This window comes from Ovis aries, chromosome 3 (assembly GCF_016772045.2).
Source record: "Ovis aries strain OAR_USU_Benz2616 breed Rambouillet chromosome 3, ARS-UI_Ramb_v3.0, whole genome shotgun sequence".
Lineage (NCBI taxonomy): Eukaryota > Metazoa > Chordata > Mammalia > Artiodactyla > Bovidae > Ovis > Ovis aries.
In genome coordinates, this window is record NC_056056.1 from 68,464,721 (window position 1) to 68,485,642 (window position 20,922).

At 38.5% G+C, this 20,922-nt stretch overlaps 1 protein-coding gene across 3 annotated transcripts in view; it reads left to right on the forward strand.

The window, feature by feature from the left end:
- The first annotated feature begins 4,455 nt into the window (after nucleotides 1-4,455).
- Nucleotides 4,456-20,922, forward strand: part of PPP4R3B (protein phosphatase 4 regulatory subunit 3B) — a 53,306-nt gene continuing 36,839 nt past the window's right edge. For 2 of the 3 annotated variants that reach the window (XM_004005937.6, XM_015094378.4), the window contains exons 1-3: nucleotides 4,456-4,932; nucleotides 6,237-6,292; nucleotides 16,894-16,992. In XM_004005937.6, coding sequence (XP_004005986.3) covers nucleotides 4,791-4,932; nucleotides 6,237-6,292; nucleotides 16,894-16,992 — 297 coding nt within the window. In that variant the 5' untranslated portion in view covers nucleotides 4,456-4,790. Of the gene's footprint in view, nucleotides 5,070-6,236; nucleotides 6,293-16,893; nucleotides 16,993-20,922 lie in introns of all 3 variants that reach the window. The other variant, XM_060412169.1, reaches the window with a different exon arrangement.

Genomic DNA, 20,922 nt, shown 5'->3' on the forward strand with positions numbered 1-20,922 from the left:
TTAGCAGCAGCATAGAAATATCAAATAATTAGGAAGGGTGAAAACAGAAAGCCTCACATTTCAAGGACATGACTTTCACTTTTCACTTTCATGCATTGGAGAAGGAAATGGCAACCCACTCCAGTGTTCTTGCCTAGAGAATCCCAGGGACGGCAGAGCCTGGTGAGCTGCCGTCTATGGGGTCGCAGAGAGTCGGACACGACTGAATTGACTTAGCAGCAGCAGCAGCATAAAATTATCAAACAGTTAGGAAGGGTGAAAACAGAAAGCCTCACATTTCAAGGACATGAGGCAATAAGATTGAGAACCCAGTTTACTCTGTAGAGAGAACTATTTTTAATCCTTAAGAATTAAAAAGTGTAATGTACTCTCAAGAGACATTTGGCAAGGATGAGAGAGAATTCCGATGATCACAACAGGAGGATGAGGTACAATACTACTAGCATCTGGTGGGTAGAAGCAAAGAATGCTGCTAAACATCCTGTGATGCACAGGACAGCCTCTCACAACATAGAATCATCCAGCCCAAAATTTCAGTGGTGCCAAAGTTGTTAAGCCCTGCTCTAGGAATTTAACCCACACATGTATTGACACACATAAAACTACTTCTGTACAACCATTTATTGTTTGAAATTACAAAGTACTGGAAATGACATGCGTATATATAGAAGGTTTAAACAAACCAAGGTACACTAGAACACCAGTACGTATGATATTCCATTATTTGTGTTTTAAAAAGAGTGGTAGAAGTAAATGTTACATATATAGATAAAGATACCTATCTATCTTAGCCTTTGGGGTTGAACCTTCCTGAAAAAACTTTTTGCTGGGAAAAACACAGTGTTGCAGTGCATTACTGCCCTCAGTGTATTTTAGAGAATCTTGTTCTGGCCCTCTGTCTGTGCTCTCCATGGGAAGAGAAGTCAGTGACACCAATGGAATGTGTCCAGCTGGAATCCACTCTTTCCCTTCCAGATCATGCTCTGGCCACCCTGGAATTCCTTGTCCCAAGGGCCAAGACTGCTCCGAGGGTCTGCACAGTCCTCTTCCCAAATTCTGTCCTCTTGAGGAACACCCAAGAGTGACTACATTCAGGGAGTGCAAACATAGAATTTGGACAAAAGGTTAGGGTATCCTATTTGTGTACATGAGAGCTGTCAAAGTGCAGGACAGAGCTGAAGTGTGAGAGAGAAGGCAGGCTAAGGACTTCAAGGGCCAAAGGGAGAAGGTGGAACTCTGAAGAGTTCAAGAATTCTAGATTTGAATCTAGCTTCCAGACCATATGAATATGTATTTCTCAAGGTATGCCAAAGGTAGGAAAAGAAAATATATTTTCATTTAATAGATTGATTTAAAAAATTAAAATCTTCAGACATACAGTATATGTTCTTCCATTTGTATGCCTGTCCTGGATCTTACCAACGTTAGAGGTCAGCCCATTGCAGGAGAGAGAGAGAACCCCTGTGACCTAGAACAAGAAAGAAACACAACCTGGGCCAGAGGATCCAGCAAGGGTCAGAGATGAGTCCCAAGGGTTTAACTCTGTTCCCTAATTTCAGATCTTGGGGAGTATAGCAGAAAAGGGATACTATAGGGAAGATGGAAGCGATGCTTTGAAACACTGCTGAGGTCATTTCATTCCTTAGTTCAAAACTCCCCAGTGAATTTGCAACTCATTCAAAGTAAATCCGAGGCCCCAAAACGGCCTCTCTCCCACTCCCAAATTTACTTCCCACCATCTTCCCCCTTTCTCACTCCACTCCAAACACACTGGTTTCCTTGCTAGCCCTCTCACTCAGCATGCTACAGCCTCAAGGCTTTGTACATGCAGTTGCTGTTTTCTGGCTCTCTCTGCCCCCAGGGGAATGCATAGCACACTGCCTCCCTTCAGAAGCCTCCCTCAGTGAACATTATTACCCTTCCCAAACTCACTCTCTGTCTGCTAATCTATTTTTTTTTCCTTTGGTCATAACATTTACCAGTATCTAGCATACATTTGTTTATTGTCTTCCTACACTAGAATGTGGGCTTCCCTTGTAGCTCAGTGGTGAAGAATCCACCTGAAATGCAGGAGTCACGGGTTTGATCCCTGGTTCCGTAAGATCTCCTGGTGAAGGAAATGGCATCCTACTCCAGTATTCTTACCTGGGAAGTCCCATGGTCAGAGGAACCTGGAGGGCTACAGTTGATGGAGTTGCAAAGAGTTGAACACAACTGAGGGACTAAACAGCACTAGAATGTAAGCGCCATGAAAAGAGGGATTTTTTCCTATTTATCCATTGACTAGAACAGCGTCTAGCACTTAATATAGTCAATGAGTGTTGAATGACTGAATAAGTACAGGAAATGACTCCTGTGATTTCAATTAAGAGTGGGACACTTACTGAGCGACTTCACTTTCACTTTTCACTTTCATGCATTGGAGAAGGAAATGGCAACCCACTCCAGTGTTCTTGTCTGGAGAATCCCAGGGATGGTAGAGCCTGGTGGGCTGCCGTCTGTGGGGTCGCACAGAGTCGGACACGACTGAAGCAACTTAGCAGCAGTAGCAGCATAGGATATTAAGCTTTTAACGTATGGTGTCAAAGTGACTTCTATATAGTTCTCATTTTCAATATTAATACATACCTTGCTCATAAATTCTTTTAGGCCAGTAACACATTATGACTTTGTTCACCTGGTCCCCACAGCCTTAAACACCTTTCAAGCCAAACTTCCACTCAGGGATCCTCTAACATCAGGTCCCAAAGTTACCAGTGTGAAGCCTTCTCTGACCTGAGATAGAGATGTTATTTTCTCTGGGTTCAAAATGCATTTTGTGCACATTAGTCACAGCAATTAATGTGCTCTTTTGCTACATATATTGCACGCATCTGTGCTCAGTCACTAAGTCATTTCAGACTCTTCTGTGACCCCATGGACTGTAGCCGACCAGGCTTCTCTGTTCCTGGGGTTTTCCCGGGCAAGAATACTAGAGTGGGTTGCCATTTCCTTCTCCACAGGATCTTCCCCACCCAGGAATCGAACCTGCATCTCGTCTCCTGCAATTCTTTACCCCTGCAGTTCAGTTCAGTCGCTCAGTCGTGTCCGACTCTTTGCGACCTCCTGCACCACCTAGGAAATCCCCAACACATGTAACTACTTAAATTCAAGTGTATTTTCTTAGGTTCTCTTTAGATTAAAAGAAAACCCTATGTAGCCAGATTTTGAAATGAGAGTTTATTTTTCATCAGGAGCCTACTCTGTGTAAGCATGTCACGTGTCAGTTCGTATGCTGGGTTTACGCACAAGATTTGGTCAAAAGAGAAGCACGCTTTGACAACACCATTGGTAAGGAATGACTACAACTCCCAAGATGCGCCGCAGGGTAAAACCTGTCGATCTCGCTTGATTCTCACCCTTCAGACTAAAGGGTTGTCAAGAGCTGGCGGCAGAACAAACTGAAACTGTCTTTAAAAACGAACAAAAAGAAATCTACCAAGAACGAACAGCGACTGACAAACAATACCGCGCAGTGTCTGACAATTAATGTGATGTGTGACAACCGAAGTGAACGTCCAGAGGACTGCCCCCTCGCTTATTCAGTGCGGAAGACCTCCCGAGAGAGAACGCTAGAAATGCCAGCAGGAGACACTCAAAGATATGGAAACAGTGCTCTTAGATGTGTTAGGAAGGTAGTTCCCCGCCACTTGCCTAAACTTATCTGAAGACTTACGTTCCGAGGTTACCAACGCAGGAAGGACACTGTTTTCAAGAAGCGGAAAGTATGCCAGCCACCAAAAGCCTGACAAGAAATAACGCCTGAACGAGAAATAAACTGCCAATGCACTTTTGTACGATGTTATAATCTCCTGGATAGCCACAGAACATCCTGAGGAGATGCTTAACTGTAGCAGACTCCTTAGCGAGTTTCAGTGGGTTTCGAGTCGCAGTAAAGGGCTAACGTCTTCACAGAAAGAGGTTTAAACTATTTTTCTCTCACAGGCTGAAAGGGCGAGCTTCCATTATGGAGTGCGAGCACATTTCCTTCCCTTCTGCTCAGGGTGAGTCCCGTCCAAGGATGCGTACCTCCCAGACTTGCTTCGTTTTTTCCACAGAGCTAGAGTCCACGGCTGCTCACACGCCGGGCGCAGCCCCAACAAACCGCACGAAGCCGAAGCCACAACTCCGCCCTCGCCGCCAGTGCAGAGAAGTCTCGCGGCACCAGCGAAGACCCGGAGCTCGCGAGAACCGCCCACCTGGCGAGAGCCCACGCCTGCAGGCGGGGCCGAGAGAGGAGGAAGTCGCACTTAGACCCACCCACCTCACTCCACTACCCCTCCTCGCGAGAATACTGAGCTTGGCCGACCTGGGTAGCGCGTGCAGAAACAGAGGCGTCACACGTTGGACTCGTCGGCCGCCGTAGCCCCTGCTAGGACAGCCCGTGCGAACCTGCTGGAGGAGGAAGAGAAAGGCAGAGAGAATCGGGTTACAAGATGGCGGGTCTTTAGTAGTTACCGCGGCGGCGGCGCGGCGGCGGCGGGAGAGCGAGCGAGCTCTGGGGGGTAAAGGGTGGGGAGGGTGGGTGCGTTCGGGGGTGAAGTGAGAGGTAACTGGGAATCTGGACGGCAAGGTCTCAGTGGCTCCTGTTGCCCTTTCCCGCGGCTGAACCTGGGAGCCATGGTGAACTCGGGCCTCTCCGGAGCCGCCGCCGCCGCTGCCGCCACCGCCGCTACCGTCTCTCAAGAGTGAGGGGCGTAAAGGAGGTGAGCAAGGAGGCGGCGGCTGGAACAGTGGGGACAGCAGTCACCATGTCGGATACGCGGCGGCGAGTGAAGGTCTATACCCTGAACGAAGACCGGCAATGGGACGACCGAGGCACCGGGCACGTCTCCTCTACCTATGTGGAGGAGCTCAAGGGAATGTCGCTGCTGGTTCGGGCAGAGTCCGACGGTAAGGTTATTGGAACCGTAGCATAGGGGACAATGCCTCCGGTTTGGGCACAGCCTGGGGTTTAGGCCCTGAGCCGAGTACTGTTACTGCCAGCCACTTGGAACAGCGCATTGGTTTTGTGTCTTCACTTCAGTAAGGTAACAGCAAACTACTTTGTCGGGATTGACCCTCAGTCGTACGCCGAGTCTCTGTTTCCTCCTCTTGCTAGCCTTATTAAAACACTTGATCCCTTTCTCTGCAGTCTGGCCTCTTAAAGAAGCGGGGAGAGTGTGGGAGGGAAGGGAGGAAGTAATGAAAAACAGTTTAGTGCTCTCCTTCTGACCCTCCCCGTCCCCCTTTATTTTCTTACACATTTTATCTCTGATACAAAAAATTTAATGAAACGTTACTCTTTTTTAAAAAATTGATTTTATTAACAAGCTCCAGTTGCCACAGTAGACAGGTGCTGGGAAAAACCAAAAGACGCCTTTTTCCTGGGGTTATTGCAGATTGTTGCCACGATACATGCACTCACAAGCACATACATCTTCAGACTGGGATCCCTCCAGGCTATCTTTGTAGAGGGTGCTGTGAACAAGTGAATACTTTACAACTTAAACAAGTTAGGACAACAGACCAGACTGTAAACTTGTATTCCTTGATTTATTGTACGAGTCTAATGTGAAATATTTTTAAATGATAAAATGTATAGCCTTAATGAAGACACCTTCCTCACTGTAATCTGACCGCTGGATTTGAGCAGCTGATAACGTGCAAATAAAAGAATAATAGTCTTCGGTTTATTTTCGACACATCTTGTACTCTTGCACCTTTTTTTTAAAGTAATCATAGACATTTATTTTTACATGAGGTGGCCTTTGTTCTTAGAAAAGGATAAATGCAGTTTTGTAATTTGTGTGCAAAGTATTTAGATCCCTGTTGTGGTACTTTGTAATTTGTTTTATTTGTTAAACTGGAAATGCAATAAAAATAACTTTGTTAAAAAGAATTTGGTTTCAGGTGGTCATTTAGACCTTAAAAAGTTTCCTTTCAATAAAACTATAAGTCATCTAGTCTCTGTATATTCTTGGTCTGAATGTTGGTCTTAGATGGATTTTTTTCCCTTAAGAGTATTATGGGGATAGAATGATATGTTCTAATGCAAAGTCCAGATCTTGAGAGAAAAATGTAAACTGGAGTATATTTGATGACTTAAGATGTCTTGCCTGGGAAAGAAAAAAGTTTTTTTTTTTAATGTGTATTCTGATGTTTTACTCAGGGTTTTGTAAGTTGAAACTTATAAATATTATTTTTTTAACTTTCAGGATCACTACTCTTGGAATCAAAGATAAATCCAAACACTGCATATCAAAAACAGCAGGCAAGTAGTTGTTTATCTTTAATTTGAAAGACTTCATCTGTGATCAAGGAAGTATTAATCAGACAAAGAATGGGAAAGCTTTCCTGACAAGAAAAAAAACATTTGGTAAACAAAGTTACATACTGTATGTATTTTCCTTGCAGATTAAAAGTTTTCAAACTGAAAAGTGCAAGCTTTTGTACTGGCAGTAATTTATTATCTTTGAATTGAGCCACTGTTAGTTTCTAGTAGAATACAATGTATTCATTAGTCTTACTTAACTGCAGCTAGTCAGGTATCTTTTATACACTGTACACTAAGCCTTTTATTCTCAATCACAGTTAAAGGAAATGGCATAAAAGAAAATTCATAGGAGTACTCTTTAAAGCAAGGAAAGCCTGTTTGTGGTGTGAAAGTAGATTCTTTGACTCATACAGAGGTAAAACTTTGAAGTAGAAGCACTTAACATCCTGTTCTTTAATTGTATATTTTTAATATAATAACCAATTGATATTTTATGAAAGTGTACACTGCTTATTATGTAATGTTTTCTGTTAATATTTATTGTCTTATCTGGGAAAAGAAAATCTATGTTGTGTATTAGTGTGCCTAATTATCTAATCTGGAAATGGCAGCAGTGATTCAACCTTTCCTTTATTCTGTGAATGTTTTCTTTTTTATTATGAAAAATTTCAAAATTGAAAAGTACAGAGAATAATATAATGAGTGTCTGTGTAACACCTCCAAATTTAACAATGTTAACATTTTACCATATCTGTTTCTAATCTTTTTGTAGTGTTGAACATTGTGGATAGAATTAAAACTCTCTTTGTACCCATTTCATTCTATCCATTCTCCATCCTCCCTATAGGTAACCACTATTCTGAAATTGATGTGTATTATTTCTGTACATGCTTTTATACCTTTTCTGCATATGTATGTATCCATAAAGAATATGTAGTCTTTTGTTTGTTTTAAACTTTGCACAATTGATCTCCTATTCTTACATGTACTCTGCAGCTTTCATTTTTCACTCAGTACTGTTTTGAAGATTTGTTCATGTTAACAATGCAGATCTAGTTGGGCTTTTTTTAAAAACACTGTATGATATATACACCTGTTGTTAGAAATTTGGATTATTACTGATTTTTAGTGTGTTTGATGTGTAAAGTGAATATGGCAGAGATTTTTGGAGGAAAAGATAATTTTCCAGTGTATTTTGTGTGTGTGTGCAGTGTGTAAAGTGAATATGGTAGAGGTTTTTAAAGGAAAAAATAAATAATTTGAAGGAAAAGATCATTATATTTATATCATCAGTGCCTACTCTCTTCAAGATCAGTGAAAATTTTGATGCTCAGAAACAAATACTTTACAGTTGGAGAAATGAAATTATATGTCTATTGCACGGTGCATTGTTAGTAAAAGTCTTACTGTTAAAACAATTATTTTGTGTATACAATACATTCATAATCAGTAATTTGAAATATTTTTGAATTTTTAATATTCAAGTAATAGTGTTTTTTTCTGCTTATAAAATACTATGTGTTTTTTTGAGAGAGAATCAAACATTTATTCTGTGTTGAACCCTGAAGATATTTCTTTTAAGTCAGCTAGTCAGATGGTTATTCTCTGTCTTTATACTGACTTATACCAGATAGCCACTTTGAGTTTGTTTTTTTTGTTTGTTTGCTTGCTTGCTTCGTGACTAAATATTTTGTAATCATTTTGTTTTCCACCTGCATAAATATAAAATTCTCAGGAACTGTTTTCTTAAGTACGACTCCCTACAAATTAGTTATATTATGGAGTCTTTTCAAATTGTATATGAAATCCTTTAGTTGTTTTAACTGGAAAGATCCCCTTATGGTTTAGGTTTGTGTATAAAATAATCCATCATCATTAGTTCAGAATTACACAGTGGTTCTGTGAATATTTTTAGAAACTTTGGGACATAATTTTGTGTGTCCTGTTACTCTGCTAGAAAATTTAAATAATATAGGAGAGAGATCTTTACTTAAAAAAAATTTTTTAATGCCATTAGGGGAGTAGTTTTTGTAATTAATCACACTTAAATAATATACCATTAGGACTTTTAAAAAAATATTTCCCTCATTGAAATTTTAATAATTGTACTAAATAACATTAAAGTACTAATAATTTAGTACTTTTACTAATAAAGCTTAAGAGCTCTTCAGCAGTAAGTATACTCTGGAAAAGCTTTGTTTATAAGAATGAAAAACCTATGTAGATGAGGTCAGTTGTTTAATTATCTTTATATTTGTTTAAATTATACTTTTCTAATAGAAATCAAAGAACTATATAAGGGTTATGTTACATTTGTTTGTTTCACCAGATCTTGTTTCATTTGCCTTATTACCAAGTTACACAAATTGGGATTTCCAAGCACATTAATATTTTTCTATGTTCATTAGAATTATCTTTTTTTTAAATGTTATCATTTGAGTATTCAATAAATTAGCCTAGAAAATTGTGTGCTTGCTTAGTTACTTCAGTCGTGTCCGACTCTTTGCAACCCTGTGGACTGTAGCCTGCCCGGCTTCTCTGTCCATTGGATTCTCCAGGCAAGAATACTGCAGTGGGTTGCTGTGCCCTCCTCCAAGGAATCTTCCTGACCTAAGGATCAAACCCATATGTCTTAATATCTCCTGCATTGGCAGGCGGGTTCTTTACCTCTAGTGCCCCGTGGGAAGCCCCTTATTTCCAAAATTTATATGAAATACATTGATCATTAGTGGGAATTTTTGGTTTTTTTATGTTTTGGGCTATGCTTTGTAGCATGTGGGATCTTAGTTCTCTGACCAGGGATCAAACCCATGCTCCCTGTGTTAGAAGTGTAGAATTTTAACCATGAGACCACCAGGGAAGTCCTCCATTGGTGGATTTTTAATTAAAAAAGAAATACCTTCAGTGAGTTAATGAGACATTCATAGTTACAGGATATTTTGCTACATTAAAGTACATTGATTAAATACAGAGAGGAATATTTAACATTCTTCTTTTAACATTACAGTTCTAAAATGAGCTAAGTACTAAATTATGGGCTCAAAATGAGTTAGAATGAGTTGAGTTTAATGTCAAATGACTCAATAAGAAATCACTGATTGATGTCACTTCCTTTGCTTACTATGGGCAGTATTGAAGTAGTTAGTGGGGAGAAGATATACTTAACCTTAAGTAGCGCATAAACTTGTGTTTAAATAAACACATTAGAAGGAAAAGACAATGATTATACGGCCTGACACAAAATACAGTGCCTGATACCTGTGTCAAAATTACAAGTTATTTAGAATCAGTTTCAGTTGATCTTGACTAAATCAGAAGCAGACTTATAGGGTGTATACTTTGTATATTGAACATAATTTTGTGTTAATTGGGTTTGGGAGAGATGTATAAAGAAGTCTTCGTCCTGGGTCTTATTGGGAGACAAGACACAACAAGTGAAACAATTAAAGAATTATAATACAAAAGCTAATAAAATGCTTTAACCCAGTCCTTCTTGAGAGCCCATGAAAGCATTTCACAGAAAGTTTAAGTTTTTTAACTGAGGTTATACAGCAGGTATGCACCAACAAAAAATACTGTGTAAAATAACTTTATTCCAGAGACTTGAGCGGTAGAAAAGAGGAAAGAGAGACTGATTTGAGCCAGAATCATTGAGAAAATCTTCACTTCTTGGTGGTGTCTGCTGAAGGATCTGTGATAGGGAAGGAAATAGTACACCTGACACAAAAGGTACTTATTAAGCCTCTTTGCAGTAGAGTTTTCTTATCTGAGAGCTTGGTTTGCTAAACAAAAGGGAGCCAGTATAGTTTCTTGAGTAGGAGTCTAACGTGAAAGTAATACCCTGTTTAGGAACCCAGTGTGGCAATGTTACGAATATTGAATTGAGGGTAAGGAGGGAAATAGAAGAGCTTTAGGTAGCAAGACCTTTGCAGTAATTAAGATCAAGAAAATGAAAGTCTGTTCAAGTATAGTAAGTGGAATTGGAAAAGAAGAAATAGAACTTCAGTATATTTTCAAGAAAGTGCTGGAAAATTTGAGTAATGATTAAATATGAAAGAGAACTGACTGATTCACATTTTTGTACAGCAGAAATCAACACAACATTATAAAGTAATTATCTAATTAAAAAACTTTTTACCACACACAAAAAAATTTTTTAAGGGAATCAAAGGTTACTAGTAGTGTTGAGTTTTGGGGCCATGAAAATGATGGTTCTCTCCAGAAACTGGGAAGTTGAGAAGAAAGCAGTTTTACATTTATCATATGGTTATGTGCTGCTTTTTTTTTAATGTTTTTATTTTGAATAGGTAATACATTCATGTTTTTTAAAACAAGAAAGTATCTTTTAGGTCTCGTACTCTGGATTCTGTCCATACAGTTTCCTTTACTAGAGGCCACCAGTGTTACCAGTTTCTTGTATACCCTGCTAGAGGTTTTATGCGTATGTAACAAATTTGCATGCAGTCAACTACATAAAATTCTCCCTTTTATTGGCATAAGTGGCAGCAAACTGCATTTTGTTCTGTGCCTTATTTTCATTTCGTCTTTGACATGAGTAAAATGAATAGGTCTGAAAATTGAACATTCTGGGACTAGAATTAGAGTAAGATTTTGGTATAGGAGATTCTGATTTGAAAATCATTGAATGTTATTTTTAGCGACAAGAGGAGATTACCTTTGAGAGAGAAGGATAGAGAAAAGAACAGAGCTTAAGGCTGAGTCTGGTTAAACTGTCTACATTTACTCATTCATCCAGTAATACTTGTTTGAGAGCTATTTGTGGTTTGATTACTATCAGTAATTTGGATTTTTAAAGTGCAGTTGAAGGCTCTTGAAGAGTTTTCAGCATAGAAATGACATGATCCAAAATAGTAAATCAGTCTGTAGAATTGAAGACAAGCAATAAATGAGAGACTGGTTGAGAGAGTGCAGCAGAGTCTAGTAAGCTAGAGAGAATGTTGAATCCAGTTAGGGTAATGGCAGTAGAGATGGAAAGAGGAGGGGTGGTTAGATTTGAGATATATGTGAAGATAGAATTGACAGGGCATACTGCAGGATTAGATGTTTGGTAGTCAGGAATAAGGAAGATACAATGAAGAAGAAGGAATAAGGAAGATACAATGAAGAAGAAGGAATAAGCAATTGGAAAGAATAGAGCATCAGGAAAATATGTTGTCTTCAAACCAAGGGAAAATATAATTGGTAAGGAAAGAAGGGCCAGTCAGGCAGCAAATGCTGTTTCATATCCTTTCAAGAGAAAGACTGAGAATATTCTACATTTTGGTTGGAAGAATGTCCACTGAAATGAAGGTAGAAATAAAAATAATCTTACTGTATCTATCTATGAATTGGCAAAATAATCCAATAAAATTGAGGATGTTGAGGTTTAGCCTAAGAACCATTATGAGGAATGAACTAATGAGTATGTGAGAGGTAAAGAAGTTTATAAAATTTTGAATGTTGCATTAAAATAGCTGCATGAATTTGTAATTAGTAGAATCCAGTCTGCACTTTGAACTGTAAATCAAGTGCATAAGTAGAGGACATGAAAGATTAAGTACGAAACATGAGGCAGAGTGATTGGGTAGTGGTCTGGAATGGAACCAAGAGGGAATCTGGATATCATATGGAGAGGTCTTTCTTACTTAGGGTCCTTTTTATTTCCTTTCTTCACTAGTGGCTCAGAGAAACTGCTGGCAATGCCAGATATGCAGGTTCAGTCCCTGGTTTGGGAAGATCCTCTGGAGAAGGAAATGGCAACCTACTCCAGTATTCTTCCCTGGAGAGTTCGTGGGCAGAGGAGCCTGGCAGGCCCGAGTCCCTGGGGTTGCAGAGAGTCGGACACAACTGAGCAACTAACACTTTCACTTCACTTGTTTCTTACAATGCAGCAGGAGAGATGCTTGGGAAGCAAGTGTATTTTGCCATTTTTTAGAATTTGTTCACATTTCTTATGGGGCATAGTGATAGAAACATGGGTTTTAGAATTTCATGGATACTCTTTAACAGTTTTTAATTCCATTATTTCTATCTTTATGATTTTGAGCAAATTTTCTCTGAACCTCCCTTTTTAAATGGAGATACTACCTGACTCATGTAATAGTTTTGAATTAATATATGAAAATTGCTTTAGCACGGTACCTGACACATAAGCACAGTAAGATAACTGTATTCATGGTCATCTTATAGTAATCCTTATGTAGGCAGCATTTTCCTCTTTTCCAGAAAGGAAAGACAATCAAAGAAGTAAAATATTCAGCTGAAAGTCATGGAAATAGTGGACAGTGAAACTGTGGGTGGTGCCACCAGGTCCTCGATCTAGTTCAGGGCTACTCCCATTGCACCAAATAGATTTTGAGATGATAAGACACTACTACTGTAAGTGGTGTCATCATGTCTGTCTTGGACTGTATGTTATACCATACTGTATGTAATACTATGCATAGATTTAAAAATCTCTCAGAAAGCATTTAGGCCAACTGTTGTTATAAACTGCAGGGGCTTCCTGGATAACTCAGTGATAAAGAATCCACCAGCCATTGCAAGGATGCAGGTTCAATCCCTGGGTCAGGAAGATCCCCTGGAGAAGGAAATGGCAACCCACTCCAGTATTTTTGCCTGGAAATCCTGCACAGAGGAGCCAGGCTACAGTCCACGGGGTCACAAAAGAGTTGGACAGGAATTAGCGACTAAACAACAACAGAGAGTTACATGCTGTATTTTCTGGTTAATCTCACTGATTTCAGGCATCACATTGATTTTGAACCTGTAAATTGAATACTGTAAATCTAATAATCTTTTCCTATTTTATAAAAAATTAGTATTCCTTTTGAAAAACTTTAGCTCTTCCTCTATCGATTTTGTCAAAGTCATTGGGAGCAAAGATAGGGTTAGTCTGGCAAGCAGTAGGATCTCACATATTTTATGAGTAGATTTTATTCATGTTAATAAAGTGGATCAGTACTAAGGAAGAGAACTGAAGCATAATTCATTGGTTTGTTAGACCCTTTAAAAATGTGTCATGGATTTCTTAGCGAATATATAAAAATTGGAGCCCCTTTCCCCAAAAAAGATGTTATGAATCAGGTTTTAGATAAAATTTTAAGGCGTCTGTAGACTCTGGATTAAGAACCTCTGGTTTAAACACTATTTGACTCAAGAATGTGTTTTTAATATATAAAATTGAAAATTACTATTTCTCATAATAAAACTGCATTGTGAAAACCTGTTAGTGGAGGCTAAATTGTCAGGTTTCTCTAGCTCATGTCTTACTCCCATGCTGGGCTTGAACATAATCACCTTTATTTTTTCTTCTTCTTTCTTTTTACACAATCAGACCAAATAAAATTTTAAAGCTCATTTTAAATCTGACTTCCATAGGGATATAGTGGTGATTAACTGTTTTAGTTAATAGAGGAAAACTATGCTTTCCTTGGTTTAAACTGAGACATTAATAACATCCCAAAGATACGTGTGCCACACACTGATTAGGAAAAAAATGAAAGATCACAACGTACAGTGATTGAAAACAATTTACTATGAAAAATTGGGCTTGACTCAATTTAGGCTTTTTGGTATGTAAGAAATTGTGCCATTTGACACTTCCTTCTGGTATAAATATTCTTATGCCAGCTCTCTATATATGTTCCCTTACCCAGCAATTTGACCCTTGGAATAAGCAGTTCTAAACAGTCCTTTTTAACGGGTGCTTTTTTACCCAGACAGTAAGGTACGGAGGAGAGAGAAAAGGAAAGATGGATTTTGTCATCATTTGACTGAATAACAACAACATAGAGATGGAAGGTGTCTCTGACAGCATTTCCCTTTTCTCTGTTAACCAGCTGGTGGTGTACTTAGGTCATGTTCTCAAATTTGACTTACCCAAAGAATTACCTGAGATCCTTGTTAAAAATAAAGATTCTTAGACTTACTCCAGACCTGTATCCAGGGGAGAAGCATGGGAATCTATATTTTTTACCATCTCCTGAGGTCAGTCCCCTTTGCATTGAAAACAATTCTGAATATAAATCCTATTTAGTTTCTGGGATTTTGATTGGCTTATGGATAAAGAGTTTACTGTTAAGGATGGGAAAGAAAGAACAAAAGAAAATGGTTAAGAAGAAAGATACTGCATCATTTTAATTCAGACTTTGTTGCTTACTTGGACTTTTCTCGGAAGATAGATTGGAACCAAAATAGAAGGGGCATTTAATACCTGGATAAAGAAAGGGTTTTGAATTTCATTCATTATGCTATACTAGTGATCTCCAAAATGGAATGCACAGTATGAATCATTGGAGAAGAAATCTGTTCATCAAAAATTGAATTTTGCTAATATTTAATGAAGTCACATGGTGAAGAATCAAAAATAAGCATGGTATTCTGAGAGAAGGGGATTCCCTGGTAGCTCAACTTTTAAAGAATCCACCTGCAATGCAGGAGACCTCGGTTCAATTCCTGGGTCAGGAAGATCCACTGAAGAAGGGATAGGCTACCCACTCCAGTATTTTTGGGCTTCCCTGGTGGTTCAGCTGGTAGAGAATCTGCCTGCAATGCAGGAGACCTGGGTTTGATCCCTGGGTTGAGAAGATCTGGAGAAGAGAAAGGCTACCCTCTCCAGTATTCTGGCCTGGAGAATGGGGTCGCAGAGTCAGACATGATTGAGCAATTTTCACTTTTCTGAGAGAAGAGTAACATTTCCATGAAGACTGTTCCCCACCTATTATGAGTTGTTATAGACTGTATATGCAGATTTTTATTTACAGATATTTTCCAACTAAACATAACCCTAACAAAAATGTGTGTGTGCCTTAAAATGGGTTGAAGACAGTAACGAAAGTGCAAGTCAACAAGATAGTTGTCAAACTGATTTACACTTAGTGTAGTCTGTCTGTTGGCCAAGTGACAAAGCCAAAACAATGATTAAAATAGATAGTATAAAAAGTTGTCCCTCCCCCCCAAATTCAGGATTGCTAAAAGGATGGCATTAAATATGGATTTGTATCTCCCGTCAGTTATGGATATACTATGCCCTAACTATATTGGGTCTTAAAATTCTTAGTAATAATAATATGGAGCCATTACAGTTTAAACATTTTTAAAATATGGCTTATCTTTTTAAGCTTTATATAAGCCTTTTAATTTCTGTTTTAGTATGAAATTAATGTTTTATAAAGTACATATGGCTCTACTAATAATATATTCCTTAAATAATATGAAAGTAATTTGAGGCACACAGGTTTTAAAAGTTTGGAGATCACTATTTCTGCAGCTGCTTTTCTGTTGAGCTCTAAGAAACTCGGGAACTAAGGAAAGAACATGGACCCTCTGCAGGTGCCCTAGTGCTTTAACCAGAATAGCTTTGTTTTTATCTTCTTTTTTTTAATGGAGATTCTTAGTAAAATTTTGATGATAAAAAGAGCTCTCTTGATTTTTAAAAAAGATTTCAAAACCTCTTCTGTACATGACGGGAGCAACTAAAGGTTTTCAAATCAAAGAGTGGCCTACTCAAATAAAGGGGCTTTCCAGGTGGTGCTAACAGTAAAGAACTCTTGTGCCAGTGCAGGAGACAAAAGAGAGGGGTTCAGTCTTGGATCAGGAAGATCCTTTGGAGGAGGCATGGCAACCCACTCCAGTGTTCTTGCCTGGAGAATCCCATGGACAGTGGAGCTTGGTGGGGCTATAGGTCCCATAGACAGAGGAGCCTGGTGGGCAAAGAGTTGGACATGGCTGAAGCGACTTAGCACACCAGCACGATGGCAAACAATCCCTTCTAAGAAGCATGGCCAATAAGAAGCAAGAACACAGATTCTCAGTGTTCTTTTTACCCGGTTATACAACAAATAAGTGTTAATCTGAGTCCTAGGTTAATTAAAAGATATTTTTTACTTTCTTGTTAGATCTACCAAAGTACTGAAATGTTTTCATTTTGAAAATTTTGTCTTTATTGGGGTTCACTTTTAGTTTTCTATTTTTTAATAGGCTATAATATTTATAAATTACCAGTTAACTGAACAATTAATAAATGTTTTCATAAATTACAGTTTTGATAATTGAAATAACCTCAGATGGCATTTTTTTGAAATTCAAAGGTTTAGCCATATTAAACTTCCATTATTATGTATCCTTCAAAAGTCCATTTCATTTAGGTTCTCATAATGATTTTAGTGTTTATACTTGTGTTTTAATTTAAAACCAAACTTTAGTTTTTAATAAGGGAGTTGAAAGTTTTTCCCCAAAAGCATAACCTTTGGGAGAGACATAATTAAAGACATCTGAATGTGTATACTATACTTTGGCCAAGTGCTAGACTTTTGATTAAACGTTATCTCGGTAACATGAGCCTGCTAACATATCTTAATATTTTTTGTGTCAGAAGATTGCTTACTGACACTTACAGTGTCAAAGCTATGATTTCTTTGCCTGTATAATACTAAAGTTACAAAGGATAACAATGCAATTACATGGTGTCAATTGAGTGCACATTAATTGCACTTATCTGAGGGCATTGCTTTGCTGTTTCTTGTGCGCTTGATTTTTACTTATACTTTGTAGTTAGTTATTCTGGTGTGATGACACAAATCTTTATTTTTAAACAGGATACGTTAATTGTTTGGTCAGAAGCTGAAAACTATGATCTGGCACTAAGTTTCCAGGAAAAAGCTGGCTGTGATGAGATCTGGGAAAAAATTTGTCAGGTAAGGTTATTTTAATAATATTTAACTTGCATGCATTCTTGATTTTTTTTTTCCATTTTATCTAAAAGAGGTATGTTAAAATGTGGAGAGATAAAACAGAAAACAAACATATAGGAAGGCTGACTGCCCATGTGGCTGACTCTAGTCTCCAGCACTCCCAGATGTTGAGCTGATACTGTGTGGCCCAAGATCTCCACCATAAACCATACAGTTAGCCATACATGTATGTGCATGATATATCTGGCATAGCACAAGGCCCCCAGGTAAACAAAACCACTCCTAATAGACTGTATATTCAGAATGCTTAGGGATTACCTCTCACGAATTAGGCAAGGTCCAAACCTTCCTTGAGGCAAGAGTAGTCCTTACTGCAAAGATCACCATTTGGCCCCTTGGCTGAGACTGTTACACCAAAATGATCATATTTGCCTTAGCATGTACATTTAGTGTAGCATATATGCAACAAAGCAGTAGTATCAGTATCAACATGGCTAACGTGGAGGAGCCAATCTGGGCTAGGGATAGATTTAAAGAAAAAACTATTCTGTCCTATAAAGCCATGATTTACTTTTTTGCACTATTTTGACTGATCATTTCCCTGCTTCATCTACTATAATTTGTTTTAATACCTTACGGTCAACTCTTAAGAAAACTCTTTAGTATAGAAATTAGCTGATGGTTAATAGCTAGTAAGTCCATTTATTCTTCATGTCAATCATTTTCTATTGACATTACATGCTAAGGAGCTTTACTTCAATTTTCCAGAACATTTGATCATGAATATCAATATTATCATAAAGCTTATGTACGTAAGGTAGTTGGATCAACAGTAGTAATGTTATACCGTGTGTGGTAGTAGATATAATCTGAAAAGTAAGAATCCAAGTGGATACTGGCACATTACTGTTGGGTTGGCCAAGTTGTTTGTGGCTTTTCCAGAATATGTTACAAAGCTTCTTTGTAGAAAGGACAAGCTTCTTTGGCCAAACCAGTAGAATCCCACTCAGTCATTAATAATTAGTCCATGAGTTCATCATATTGTATGGCAGTGTCTCCCAGAGTGGTGTCAGTTCTGTCTGGTTGACCTACAGACTTCCATTCAACTTTTTTGAGTCCAAGGAGCAGTGGTAGACTTAGTAAATATATAGCTTCAGCCTCCAGGCATCTGTTATAATTGAGCTAAGAGAATACCATCTCTTACCCTGAGCTTTTTTAAGGCACCCATGTTAATACTTGATTTCTCTCATTACCTACTTGTTCATTACTTTGCCCTCTGTTATCATTTCTCCTCCCTATTTGTCATTGATTTTTACCCAAACTTTTCCACCTTTGAAAGGAATGTTATGTTTGGCCACTCTGCTGGTCTCCCAAGGTTAATTTTTTACTACACAACTCAGTACTACACTTTTAAGATCTATCCGTGTTTCTGAGTATACATTTAGTTTATTGCTCCCAGCTACTGTGTGGTATTCTATAGAACCATACATTATGTTTTAGTTCTGGGAGGTCATTCCTGACTTTGAAAGAACAATTTCAATAAAAAACACATTTCTTGGTCATTTCTTAACTCCTTATAATGAGAAAATAGAATTCCTCTCTGAAAAAGATTGATAGTTCAAGGAGTACTAAGTATCTTAAGGGTAATGGTGAATGATAGAAAGAATCATTGGGAAGAAAGAAATTACAGAAACCTGGAGCTCAGATAATTGATAATATATGGAGCTGTTAGAAAGCATAGTCAAAAATACATATGGAACTTTTAACCTTAGAAAATGGTAGGGACATTTTCTTTGAAACAGATGAAGGAAGTGAGTAAAGATGTAAGTTGTGAGATGGAAAAGAAGAATATTGGAGGAAGTTGAATACTCAGTGGCCTCTTGGAGAAAAAGATCTCTTTTGTGAGACTTAAAGGAGAAATAGTGTTTGACAGTTGAAAAGGAAAACAATTTAAAGCAGTAACTATAAGGCACTGATGACTGTGATTGGTGTGTGGGAAATACAAATTTTCATTGAGAATCCTATTGATAGTGGACTTGCCATGAACGTTTTCATCATAAAGTTGACTGACTTTAAGAATGTTAAGGACAGTTTATGTTGTAATAACAAAATCTTGAAATTTCAGTGGCTTATCACAACAAAAGCTTGGTTTTTTTCCCTTAATGCTGTTTGACCAATATTGGAGAGGAAGGAACTTTGCTTAGCAGAGTCACTCGGGGGCCCAAGTTGATAAGAGAATTCATTTTAATATTTCCAAGGTTATTGCAAAGTGGGAAAGAAAAGTGATGAATCAGGGGCACTGGTTTTTAAAATCTCTTTCCAGAAGTTACACATGGCACTTTTGTTCACATTTTATTGGCCAAAGCAAGTCACACAGCTCCGTGTAACTTCACTGAATCAATGAACTCACATGCACAAGAGACAGAACCAGAAATACCTGGTGGACAGCACTGCTGTGTGTTAGTCTCTCAGTCATGTCTAACTCTGCAACCCCATGGATTGTAGCCCACCAGGCTCTTCTGTGCATGGGATTCTCCAGGCAAGGATACTGGAGTGGGTTGCCATTTCCTTCTCCAGGGGATCTTCCTGACCCAGGGATCGAACCCAGGTCTCCTGCATTGCAAGCAGATGCTTTACCACCTGTGCTACTAGGGAAGCCCGGTGGATGACACTTTTGACATCCAAATAGATACTTGGGTTTGTGTGCCATTGACAGATCAGAGTTACGTTTAGGAGAGAATTGAGGAAGCTTGTAAGGGTTAATACTAGATAACAAATAAAACATGCTATAACCAAATTAATGGTTCCAGAGCTGTGCTTTTATTCTTAAACTTATGCAAACCGTGTTCATTTGAAGGGTAAGTTAACTCCTCTGGTTTCCTCTTTTTTGTTCTTTGTAACCTCTGATTCTTCTTCCTTCCCTCAGGCTTCCATTCCTCTTTTCTTTGGTTTCTGTTAGAGTCTTCTGGGCTTAACTGCCACCCTAATACCAAATATCTATCTTCTGTCTTATCTTTCCAGAGTAATAGGCCCATGGGCTTCCCGTGTGGTTCAGTTATTAAGAATCCACTTGCCAAACAGGAGACACAGGTTCAGTCCCTGGGTCGGGAAGATCCCCTGAAGAAGGAAATAGCAACCCACTCCAATATCGTTGCCTGGAAAATCCCATGGACAGAGGAGCCTAGCGGACTACAGTCCATAGGGTCACAAAAGAGACAGACGTGACTTAGTAACTAAACAACAGTAGCCCCACAGGTTTAGTTGTCAGCTGGATATTCAGACACCTCAAGCTCAACATCAGTTGGTTAAAGAAGCCATAATCTTCCTAATGACAAGTTTAAAGCTGTGGGGTCATTGTGATTCCTTTTCTCTTTTATAGCTATTCCTCATCTGCTCCAACATCACAGTCCAAATTCAGTTGTTCATTTAGCCTTTGGAATAACAACCTATTTTACCTATATTTTCAAATTTATCTCATGCAGCTGATGCTAGGTCAACTTTCTAAAGTGCTACACATTCACTTCCCTGAACAATCCAGATATTTTAGCTTGACTTTCCATGATCTGGTTTCATTCACTCTGCATTTCCAGTTTTGCTATTTGCCATGTGTATGTCCTATACTTTCATTTCTCTGGCTCTGTGCTCTTTCCCCTTGCACTTTGAGTACCTTTTTCTCCCTCTGAATCTTACTTTTTTCTCTCTCTTAAGATTTCTTAAAATCTCAAATGCCGTGGCTTTTATGATCCCTTCCTTGTATTCTTTGCTCACTCCCACCCCAAGAGCTGGAAGGAATTTTCCTTCCTGTGAATTTCCAAGATATTTTATCTGAACTGTTCTTATGACCTTGCTTATAGTGTACCTTAAATTTATGTGTCATCCTCCTTAGGCCCAGATATTCTGTTGAAAACTCAGAAGTAAAAAAAATACTGTCAC